At 47.9% G+C, this 12,609-nt stretch overlaps 1 protein-coding gene across 3 annotated transcripts in view; it reads left to right on the top strand.

The window, feature by feature from the left end:
* The window catches only part of BEAF-32 (Boundary element-associated factor of 32kD), a 65,089-nt gene extending 53,163 nt beyond the window's left edge, over positions 1-11,926 (top strand). For all 3 annotated transcript variants that reach the window (XM_084607238.1, XM_084607239.1, XM_084607240.1), the window contains one exon: positions 7,049-11,926. In XM_084607238.1, coding sequence (XP_084463364.1) covers positions 7,049-7,710 — 662 coding nt within the window. In that variant the 3' untranslated portion in view covers positions 7,711-11,926. The remainder of the gene's footprint in view (positions 1-7,048) is intronic.
* Positions 11,927-12,609: the final 683 nt, after the last annotated feature.

Raw genomic sequence — 12,609 nt, 5'->3', positions numbered from 1 at the left:
GTTCCGCCCGAAGAACCCGCTTAATTTATTGTTCTGCTCACTTGCGGCTCCGATAAGGAGAATGTAATTACCGTGGATTGTTCACCTTTGTGATTGGATGAAACGAGCGTGTCAGCAAACGCATTCAGTTGGCGCGATTTAGCGGACGCATGAATGCCCGCATGCGGTCACAAGCTATGGATGTGACAGTCGATGTATCGTGTTTCGTCCTTTTAGAGCGCAGCTCTTGTGTAGCCCGTTTGGCTGTTGAACCGCGTCGCCGTTAGCGCCGCTGTGACTGAGCGAAAGGGAGTCACAAGCCAAAGGCAATTTCTGAGAAGAAAGCGCTGCGCCATAAGCTCTTCGTTCTCTTATGACCCTTCTTTTCTTGTGGTGGTGGAAAAAACTTTAATCTCCAACAGATACAAGATAGGCGTCAACATATCCGCCTAGACGGCAGTCTGGTGTCCTTGGACCCGGGCGGCGTGTACGGCCAGTTAGATTACACCTATAGCTGAGTGTCAGGGTGTGAACCTAACAATATAAAGTCTCACAAAATTCTTCTGTTTTTGTCTCTCGCCTTATATTTTCGATTTCTGGACACAACCATACCATATGTACCAGATCCGCCTTGTCCTGACATAGTTTGCACCTATCTGAGAATTATTCCGCAAAAGTCGTTGTTTGTGAGCGCCTCCAGATGCTTTCTTGGATCTTATTTAGTGTCTAATCTCCCGTTGGCTATTCTACCCTTTTTTGCCGATAATGATTAGTAATATCTGTATAGCTGACCAGTCTGTCCCTGCTCAGAGTGTACTTAGGGTCAGAGCCTATCCGGATGGTGAGACGGCGGGCAAGCTTATGAGCTCCCTCATTTTCCTGAAGCTGAGAGTGGGCTGGTGCCCACATTAGCCAGATTATTCTGTCATCCGACATGTTTTCAGTATCCTCTTTGCCTGTCAAGAGATCCTTCCCTCGAGAAACTTACATATTGCTTTTTTTTTTTTTCAAATCACTTATAATTGTGAGAAATTTTCTTTGGATCGTGAGAAAAATAACCACTGCGCTGGCCGCGTCGCTTGTTGTCGGTGTAAACCGAGCGAAAGAGAGTCACGATCGCGCCGCGAACCACATAGAATTTTTGAGAAGTAAGAGCCACACACTCCGCGATGCTCGCTCCATGGCCCTTAATGTTTTATTCTTATGAAAAAATTCCTTTTGGCTCGTGCGGATAATAGTGCTTTGTAACGGCACATACATACATATGAGCATCTCTCAAATTGTTTGCCTCAATTTATCGCAAAAACATTTAAATAGCTGCTCTCAAATTTCGTATTAGGGAGTATCGTAATTGTGATTAGAGTTATGTTAGCTAGCTACAGCAATTATTAAAAATTATCACGTTCCTTTTTTAAGCCTCCTATTTTGAAACTGTCATTCACTCCTTCAAATTCGTGTCTTAAAGCGGAGGCTCCTTGAGAGGAAAACGACGGTCTGCAGATGCTTTGTAAAGCGTGTTCCCGAAATGCCGCTGAACAAATCAGCTATTAATTTGCAGCAAGAAGTTGTAATACAGATGTTGCGCCAAATGGACGACGTGTGGTCGCTCCTCGGAGCGGTCAAGTGACTCCCTTAACGTGACCCCTACCACTACCACAACCGTCGCATCTGAGAAAACTCCCACGCACAACCGCATGACACAGACTCGAAAGGCTGTTCTGCCCACTTATATTTAAAGGCGAGGTTTGCATGGTGGGCGCGGTACCTTCTATCCAGCCGTTCGCGGCCGCTCGCAAACGCCCACCTGACCAAGGGCCGAAGCGTGAGCGGCGACATGCAAGGCCAGGCCGGAAATCGAGATCGAAAGAGCGAGCCGTCGTGATCGCACTGAACAGCGGCGTCAGCTACTCGCTGAATGTTTTTAGTCAAGTGCCGAGATTTTGTTGCAGTTATTTGTTGCTGTTTTTGGCGCGTCGTTGTGCTTGGGCGATTAGACTGACGTGACCTCAAGGAGAATAGATTTTTATCGCTTTGCAGTATGAAATGTGCATATGAATGCCAGCGTTTCTAGTTCACTTATGCAGTAGACTTGCTTTATGAATTCCGATAAAATAGTTTCGCACGGGGTACCAGCAGTTACGATAGCATTACAGCTCTTGTTTTGATTATGTGTACAGAGAAGGCGGCCTCTCGCTGCCTATTTATAATTCTTAGTCAGCGGTCCGTAAATTTTTATTTGCCTATCTCTAGTTGTAAGTCGGCAGTCCTGAACATGCACCATGCAACAAGTCCCATAAAAAAAGAAAAAGGAAAATGAAGGCCAGCTGGCTTAGCTTGGAAAAATGGGAATAGGTGAGCTAGCACTTTGTATTTCATTTCGGGTTCGGTTCCGGGTCGCATGCACTCATTGACATGTAGCCATAATCTATACCGCGTTATGTGAAAGCCCACTCGTCCAGGCATGTTGCCCCCTTTTAAGCATGCAAATCGTTACAAATGCGCCTGCATGACCTATTGGAGCACAATCTCTGATTCAGGATCCAGGGGTACCGGTGGGTTCGATTCCCATATTTTAATTTGCGGGAACCGCCAACTTGTCCGCAGTTCCAGCAAATTAGGCTTCAGATAGGGAGACATCGGCAAAGCAAGTGACTGGGGGCTCTGTGCATAGTGCTAACGCACGAAAAGCGCATGCACAATACTTGCTTCATCAAATAAGCACGCTGCAAAGAGTTTAGTAGCAAGCGCTGCTAGCGAAGAAAGTACAGCCACTGCTAACCGCTTCTGTAGTCACTGGCCTGCGTGTTTGTGTTTGCCGTGGAAACGTTTGGGACACAGCTCGTATACCCTTTGTCAAAATTGTATAGCCCAAAAACTCACTTTTGTTAGGCCATGCGGTCCTAATCTGTGGATCAAGGAGGACGATACGAGAGTTCCTTTTAAGACGAAAGCCTTTCTATAGGCTCATGGTGAATGTCTCGCGTCTGCGAGATGTGTCCGCGAGATTTCGCGAGATGTGTCAGCGAGATTCTTCGAGATTCCTCGAGATGTGTCTGCGAGACGTCGCAATTGGTTCTGACGTCAAGGCTTTCGCCATTCAGCTCTTCAACGAAGCTAAGTGCAATCATGTAGTTTTTACTTTCGGAATATTTGTAATTGTGACAGTAATTGCGATGCATAGCTAAGAAGCTAAGCATGCGTAGTATTCTCCCGATGTCGCATTTTGTGACGAGTCCATTTCGGTAGCGTTGAGGATACCCGGGCTGGCACAAACCGACTTTTTCAGGCTCCATCCAACCGCCGCGGACACTTGTTTGGCTGGGCCTGCAAAAGCTGCGGTTTGTGCCAACCCGGGTATCCTCAACGCGACCGAAGTGGACTCGTCACATAAGCCGACACCAGGGCTAGTGGTTCCTTGGCGTAGTTGTGGCTTACCTTGTTGTTCACGGTTGTACCTTATGATATTTCATGGCTTATCATCACGGTGAAACATTGATTACAGCCGTACATCACGTCAGATTAAAGTTTATTCCGATTCCACATCATCATCACCGTTACACTTCTGTATAGACATAAACACAGCCCGGTGATCCGTATAATAACATGCAGCTGTTTCCACAGTTTTGACACAGTATTCAGACTTCACACTTTGTCCCTGATAGGTTAAATCTATGGTTGTCCCCCATTGCATGCGGCACCTGCTAAAGGTCAATCGGCGGAGTCGCCGCGGCGGTGGCGGCGGCAGCGGCGGCTCCAACCACTTGCGCCTCTCCTGTGATGTCACGTGGTTTGCGCATGCGCAGCTGTGGCTTTTTCTAACGACGGAGCACACGCGAGACTCGGAGTTGACTAGCCTAGTGAAGCTTTTCGCTTCAAAAGTTTGGGCAATTGCTGTCTAATGCCTTAAGCACTGGAGCTGCGGCTGGCGTGAGTAAAAGCGGCTGAGCGAGGGCAGCGAGAATTACATAGGTGTGTGTGTGTGGGGGGGGGGGGGGGGGACAAATGAGAAGAGGGAATGTGCACTTTAATAACAAAAAAAAAAGTAAATACCTTTGCAGCGTTCTCGAGCAAGTGTCAAGACACTGTCGTAGATACAACTGCGCGCAAGCTTTGAGACGTCGGTCATCATCATCATCATCATCATCATCAGCCTGATTATACCCACTGCAGGGCGAAGGCCTCTCCCATATTTCTCCACTTAACCCGGTTCTGTGCTAGCTGCATCCACTTGACCCCTGCCAACTTCTTAACCTCATCCGCCCACCTAACTTTCTGCCGCCCCCTGCTACGCTTTCCTTCCCTTGGAATCCAGTTTGTTACCCTCAGCGACCATCGGTTATCCTCTCTTCGCACTACATGTCCTGCACATGTCCATTTCTTCTTCTTAATTTCTACTAGAATTTCGGTAACTTGAGTTATTTCTCTGACCCACTCTGCACGCTTTCTATCAATGTTACCCCTGCCATTTTTCGTTCCATAGCCCTCTGGTTTGTACTCAACTTAAGTAGAACTCTCTTGGTTAGCCTCCACGTTTCAGCCCCATAGGTGAGTACAGGCAAGATGCAACTGTTGTATACTTTCTTCTTGAGCGATACCGGTAAGCTGCTAGTCATAATCTGCGAGTGCTTGCCAAATGCGCTCCATCCCAATCTTATTCTTCATAGCCTGAGTTGCTTTGGGACGTTAAACCCCACAAACCAAACCAAACCAATCTTATTCTTCTTGTTATTTCCTTTTCATGGTCCGGATCTGCGGTTACTACCTGTCCTAAGTAGACATATTCGCCTACTACTTCCAGTATTTCGCTACCTTATGTAAACTGCTGTTCCTTCCCGAGGCTGTTGAACGTTACCTTAGTCTTCTGCATATTGATTTTCAAGCCTACCTTTCTACTTTTCCTGTCTAGGTCATCAATCATTATTTGCAGTTTATCCCCCGAGTTGCTTAGCAAGGCAATGTCATCAGCAAATCGCAGATTACTGAGGTATTCTCCATCTACCCTTATCCCTAACTGCTCCCATTCCAAGTCTCTGAATACTTCCTCTAAACAAGCTGTGAATAGTACTGGGGAGATTGTGTCTCCTTGCCTAACACCTTTCTTTATGGGAATTTTGTTACTTTCTTTATGCTGAACTATGGTTGCTGTGCAGCCACTATATATATATTCCAGCACTTTCACGTACGGCTCGTCTACCCCCTGATTTCGCAATGCCTGCATCACCGCCGAGGTTTCAACTGAGTCAAATGCTTTTTCGTAATCAATGAATGCTATGTATAAGGGCTGGTTATATTCCGAGCATTTTTATATCACCTGATTGATGGTATGGATATGATCGATAGTAGAGTACCGTTTCCGAAACCCTGCTAGATCCTTTGCTTGATTGCAGTCTAAGGTTGTCCTGATTCTATTAGCGATTACCTTAGTAAATACCTTATACGTAACAGACAGTAAGCTGATTGGTCTGTAATTTTTAAGGTCCTTAGAGTCCCCTTTCTTGGGAATGAGGATAATGTTTGCATTCTTCCATGGTTCCGGTACCGTCGATGACAAAAGGCACTGCGTATACAGGGTGGCTAGTTTTTCTAGCACGATATCCCCCCCGTCCTTCAGCAAATCTGTAGTTATCTGATCCTCTCCAGCTGATGTCCCCCTTTTCATAGTTTCTAGTGCTTTCTTGACCTCGTCCTTCGTCACTGGTGGAACGTCTGACTGTTTTTCCCTACCGCCAATCTCATTACGGTCCTGACTACTTTGGCTACTGTAGAGCTCTGTATAGAACTCCTCGCCTACTTTGACTATCTTTTCCATATTAGTGATGACGTTGCCCGCCTTGTCCCTTATCGCATACATCTGGTTTTTGCCTATGCCCAATTTCAGTCGGTCATCACTTGGAGAAAAAAGAAAATCACGAACCGCTGCTCGAGTCACAAGACAAACTTTGGACCTTTCGAGTGAAGCAGGAGCCGGCGTAATTCCCGTTTAGGGCTAAGCGCGTTGTGAACGCAGGGGCATGACGGAAATGTCTGAATTAATCGATCTTTTACTGTCCTTGCACGAAGCAGGAGTCGCATCTAGATTGGCGGTGCATGCCGGTGTTAGCAGACACTCGAAAAAATTAAGAGAAGCAATTTATTGAGGTCGCATTAGGAATTTAGGCAGAATGTCAGTCCACAAGAAGAAGGCTTCTGCATGAACTCTACTATTGCGATGCGTGTTCCGTTCTGTCGCTCCGTCAAGCTTCGACTGGCTCTCTCGGTATTCACATTTCACCACCTTCACACCTTCACCTTCACTTTCTCCCATGGTCGAATCCCTGATACCGACGCGTACATCAGTTACACACACACACACACACACACACACACACACACACACACACACACACACACACACACACACACACACACACACACACACACACACACGCACGCACGCACGCACGCACACGCACACGCACGCACGCACACACACACACACACACACACACACACACACACACACACACACACACGCACGCACGCACGCACGCACGCACACACACACACACACACACACACACACGCACGCACGCACGCACGCACGCACACACACACACACACACACACACACACACACACACACACACACACACACACACACACACACACACACACACACACACACACACACACACACACACACACACACGCACGCACGCACGCACGCACGCACGCACGCACGCACGCACGCACGCACGCACGCAGCTGTACACGTCAGAGACGGCTCGTTCTCTCTCTCCTCACGTGATGTTGCTCTGCGGTTTCGTGCGTTGCGGCGACGTCCTTGAGAAAGTTTGTTTTTGCCTTGGCTGGGTGCGGTGTCGGATAGCGGCGTCAGCGTTAGATGGTCAAGGTAGGAAATGCTCATTATTCGGCGTAGCGCTGACACCCGCTTTCCTGGCACTTCTAGGCTTCAGTCATTAATGAGTCCTTTCATTTCCCGCTTGTGCCGCGGAACGGCGTGGAACTGTTTTCACTCATTGCTCTTTTTTTTTTCTCTCGTTTTCCTCTTCCCCTGCCATCACTCCAGCGGAGGAGCATAACCGCTTCCGTGAAATGGAGCTGTTCATGCGGACGCCGCAGCCGTTGCCCATTGGCCTGTCGTCACAGTTCGTGCCTCGGATCAAAGTGGAGCTGCCGGAGCCTCCCGAGTCCCCTCTTCGGAGGCTGCACACAGACTGCGGCGGCGTCGTTGGCCTGGGAAACTGCGACGACAGCCCGCTGGACGTGCGGATTCACCCTCGGTCCCCCAACGGAACTAGCAGCGCCAGCAACGGTGGTGGCGTTGGTGGCTGCGCCAGGGCGACGCCGACCACGACGACCGTGGGCGGCGCACCCATGGTCGACAACGGGGAGGTCGAGGAGATCGTCGCCAACGTCGAGTTGGCCGAAGACAGCACGGGGGACGTACTGGACGATCGGAACAGCGGCTCTGGCGGCGCCGCCACGGCGGCCGCTGGCAGGATGCCGTACGCATCCGCGCGCGCCGTGGCCGAGCGGCAGCTGGCGGAGCTGCAACGCATCCACGCCGAGGAGGAGCACAAGCTCCGGGTGGAGCTGCTCAAGAAACAGCACGCGGTGGCCGACCTGCAGAGGAAGTACTGGCGAATGAAAGTAAAGGCGTTCGCACAGAAGATCCACCACGGCGACAACAAGTCAATCGAAGAGGACGACTCGGACTCGGCCGACTGACGGACTGCTTGTTGTTGTGCGCGGCTGACGTGCCAGTTCTGAGTCTGTGCGTGTGTGCACGAGTGCTTGCGAGGGCGTGCGTGTGTGTGTACATATTTGGAACGTCTCGACCCATTTCCTGTCTCAATTTATTTTTTTGTATCTCCGAGTGCCATGTGAAAATAGCTTGCTCACGCTCACGTCTGGTCAAACTTGTTGTGGGAGTGCCGCTGTTTCTCTTCCACTGTCTTAAGTCATTTGCAGTTTCGTATCCATGGGAGAAGAGTCACGTGCCCTGTGCTTTCTGTGCTTTACTCGCTCCAGACCTTCAAGCTGTCCTGTGATCCGGAGAGCTGGTCGATGTCTTTTGTTTGCTAGTCATTTGTTTTGCTGTGCGTGTGATTGAAGAGCTTGAAGGAACATTCGCGTTCACATGTGGCTGTGACGCAATCGCCAACTTTGATTTTACTTCATTTCTCTTCCATTGAGCTCGGGAACGGCGCAGGTTATTTTTGCTCACTAAATTACACTGTGGTCAATGTCGTCAGGACTCGTCATTTCGGCTTGTTCGTCTAATTATTTCGCGTGTTCCGACTGGACAGATACAGGATGGCAAGAAGTATATATATTTCGCTCATTAGTGTGTAATTCGTGGACAAACCTTCGGGAAGGCCATAGATGTTTTTCTTTCTGCGCAATTACTGGTATCCGACAATGCCTACACTATTGGTTCGCAGTTGTGGCGGAGCATTGCTTATCTGTCTGTGCCATTACGGTGATTCAGATGTGTTCACTGTATTGGTTTAGGTTGGCCAATAACGAAGGGGAGCAATTAGGCGAAAAGGGAATGGCAATCGGGCTCCAGCAATACCCCTATATATGTGGTCAGCATTTCACGAATGCCATTTTCCCTCTTAACTTCTCTCTCATGAGCAGAACTATTCTCTCTTCCCTAGCTCGCCTCCAAACGCCGTTTTTTTTTTCTTAGCACGCTTAAGGAAGCGATATTCTGGGTCACACCACTGCTAGCATTGAGGGGTCCTCACCAAACTCTGCGAACGTACGTGTCTTTTAGGATCGCGGTCAAGGTGTAATAAGTTCCATCGCCATTGCGGAGAAACGCTTCTTATGTTTCCGAGTGCCTTCTTCGCCAGCATTAAATTTGCAAGAGATGCTGAAGCGGATATTTAACATTCAACACCTTCCTGGGGAGCGAAAAGCGATCATAACAAATTTTAATTCTTAATCTCAAGTACAGTCAACAGGTGCTGGTGTCTACCGTCTCTAGGTACCCTGTACAAAGAACGGAAGTGAATACATTTCATGATTCATTCACGAAGGCAAAATTGGTAATACGTGTACACAATCAGGTGTACAAGTTTTTTTGTTCATCAGTAACATGTAGCTGTAAAAAGCGACTTTCGCCAAATTTAAATGCCAACCATCCGGCTCAGCTAGTCTAAATAACCAATCAGCCGATCCCCACAAGTCCCTAGAAATCAGCTCCCCACAAAGCCTAGTAAGCAGGTCCTCACAAGTCCTAGTAATGACTTCTTCATATGTCCCAGTAAGTTTTATTTTTTTTTATAGGGCAGATATAAAAATGCGGTGAAAGAAGGGCATGCTGGAACAACTGGGTTAATGAGGCCTTATCCTACCTCTCGTGACACCCGCGGTCCATGCACTCAAAGCGCCGTTGAACGCCCACGGTCCAGCGTGGCTTCGAAGGGTGCCGGACCTACAACAACCCCGTCCGTGTTCTTGCGGCCAAAACGAAACGCGATCCTATGCAGCGACGGGAGAGATATCAAGGAATATTGCAACGCGCGTTGCCAAGGGCTCAGTGCAAAAACGTCGAGTGCAACCTGACTGGAAACTTTACGCGTCTTGGTCGCAGCAAATTCGTGGCCGACGACACTTTTACATTGCCTGCTCACTCCGGAAGCTTTGTCGGCCGAGAAAGACTATTCCGAACTGACAAGTGGGCACTGCAGCGGTCGCCTCCGCGAAAACCAGTTCGAAGCAGCCCCCGTTTCGCCTTCCCAGATGAGCTGAGCTGAGCTTCAGTCCAAATGTGTGCCAAGTTTTAGAACCTGTTCTGTATACTGCGACGCAATGCAACGCCGTAAAAGGAGTCACGAAGTGAACGCCATTATGATCTTGCTAAATGAAGTAAGTGAAGAAGTTTGTTTATCGGAATGTCAACCATAAAAAAAAGAAAAAAAAAACTAACTGCTATGATCGTCATGGATGGAGGCTGTAGCATACTTCGAAAGAGCATACATATTTAATCGCTCGAGTGTGTTTTTGTTAAGCACCCATCGGCTACTTGTTACTGCTCGTTGACTACTCGTCAGAAATTCAAACTGTGTCAGATTTGTTTTGGCTGAAAGGGCCAACTTCGCGATTTTGTGAAGGGTGAAAGCAGTTCAAAGGCGACGCATCATATTATTACATGCTTTTCAGAACGGCTAGGGGACACTTTGACGCTGACATCAGTCATCGCATTAAGTGTATTGAAGGGATCGTGTGCTCTGTTTACACGCAACCGGTTCTTTTGCTGAACAATGTGTCTGGTTTGTTATCATTTCCTTGTTACCTTTGTGTCTTTCGATCAATTAATAATGTTGGTTATAATGGGAGAAGAATGAATTAGTAATTTGTGGGGTCAGGTGTGGCAACGCTTATTTATACACCGATATGCAAGGCAATGTTCAACCATGGTACAAATATAAATCAATTAAACTTGTATAGCGCGAGACGCACTTGCTTGTACTTATAGCAGTGACGGTAACCTTTCGCCAAAAGCATGCCTGATGCGTCACGCGCACCCGAATGTATTCAAAGTAGCGGCGTGGGTTTTTGAAACACACCTATACCGCCGTTGTGTGAGTGGCCAAAATATCAGCACTGTTATACATCCCCACTTGGCGGGCGGGACAGTTGTTCAAAATGAGTTTTCGTTATAACTCAAATTTCTGTTCCGGTGGTGAAACACTATTGCTTGACTTCAGGTAACTATGGAGTAGCTGTTCAGTGACTTGGCGGAACAGAGGTCCGCAAGACAAAGAAGTTAATTGCTATTTAAATGGCGTTTTTTTGTTTTATTTGGGCACTGGGCGACGGGATCTCAAACGATGTCATGAAGACACCACAAGTGAGCTAAACATAAAATAAAGAGCATTGGGGGTAGAAATGTCGGCTTACACGTTGCAGGTAGTATTCCGCATTTCTACTTTTTCCTATAGTATTGTTTTTGTAACCTGCTCATCGAAAAATACACAAGTTGATTCGCAGGACAAAGTGGAAGCCGCAGCTATAAAAATATACCAGCAAAGTGTTAAACTGGTGCCAACTAAAAAAATTTAAAAATGCCAAGTCAAAGCGTGTATAGCTAGGGATGTATGTGCTAAAATAGCTTACGCTTCGCTACATAAAGAGGGCAGCAGGAGTTAATGATGCTACGCTGCAAACGGCAGCACTCTCTATTACAGCCCGCCCCTTGCCACGACACGAACTGCAATGTTCGCATACTTACGGAGAGAACTAGTTTTGCCAACCATACGCGCTCGCAGTCGGAGCGCATTTCTATGCTTATACGTGCAGGAATAAGCGGCTCTCGTCTTCCCTACACGGAGCTTTATAGGTACGCACCGAACAGCAGCGGCCAGCTCCGCAGCGGTTTTTTAGCGTGCTGGTCACGCCATAGCTGTCCTCCTGTGCCGACGGACGCGAGCCGAGCTGGTTGTCGCGATTGTGCCAAGGTCGTCGAATATAGGCTCACTTTTTGCATTACATGAATGCTCCGTAGTTTTCCTCCTAATGGTTTCCTCTTAATATTTTTTCCTTTGGTGACTGCTCGGTGGCAGCTGCCCTTCAAGAGGTGCAATGCGTTTCGACATTCTCAAGCTCCTGTTCTATGTCCTTAATGTTATCTGATCTCCTTCGTGAATTTCTTTTTTTCGTTCATACTATGTGGAGTGATGTGAAAGCCCCTTGACCGGAGTGGCATGGAGTAGAGGTGGCTGGGGTGAAATTAAAATATTTGTTGCCTTTCTTTTCATTTGTTTCGCAATGTCCGAAGTGAGAAAATGCAATTGTTTGAAAAGCGCCTGCTTTTCGAGCCTGCGGCGAGTTACACTGTGATCTCACATTGTTGTGCCAAAAGATGCTCACTTTTCCTTTTGGTCAGTGCTGTACATAAGATGATAAATATAAGCGTCTTTTTCAACTTTGTCCCGGTGTGCGTCCTTTGTTTTCATTATAGTTTTCATTTTGCTGAAGCGTATGCATGCACATTACTTCATGCATATTCAACCGCCGGTGTATGAAATCTGTGGTTATGACTTGTGTCCTTGGAGTCCGAGGTCGACGGGTCAGTCCTTGCTGGGATGGCAGCGTTTCGACGGTGACAGAATCCAAAGAAATTGGCAGTGGCTTATCTCTGCTATGCCTGGATATAGACGATTTTAGTTTCGATGCCTGGGCGCAGCCATCTTAGTTTGATGGTGGCGCCCCGTATGAACCAAACTGGGAAAGTCCGCTCCGGCTCCTCTCGACGCCATCTTGGGGTGTGCTGTGCGTGTTGATGCTGCGATGCGGCAGTGTAAAAGTGCTGTTTCGCGGTGCTCGTGAAAGCTATCCGACACCTTGGGGCTACTTTGTGTTTTGTTTGAGCGCGCCAGCAAACCGTATACCATCCGTTTGGCATGGCGGCAGCTGTTGGAAACAGCACTAGCGGCCGGGGCGAGTGCGAAGGAATACGCTCCGCTTCCGCAGGCCGAACTCGTCAGAGTTACTGTGAGGATGTATCTGCTGTATCTTTCACGATACATATATTTTCAATTATACTTCATAATCATAATGATAACTGTACACACAAACACACATCGAATGAACCGTACCGAACGCGGAATACAG

Source organism: Amblyomma maculatum, chromosome 6 (genome assembly GCF_055883805.1).
Source record: "Amblyomma maculatum isolate TAMU_Amacu chromosome 6, ASM5588380v1, whole genome shotgun sequence".
In the NCBI taxonomy this organism is placed as follows: Eukaryota; Metazoa; Arthropoda; class Arachnida; order Ixodida; family Ixodidae; genus Amblyomma; species Amblyomma maculatum.
Note: the sequence above shows the minus strand (reverse complement) of the source record. Positions and strands in the feature narration are given on the sequence as shown.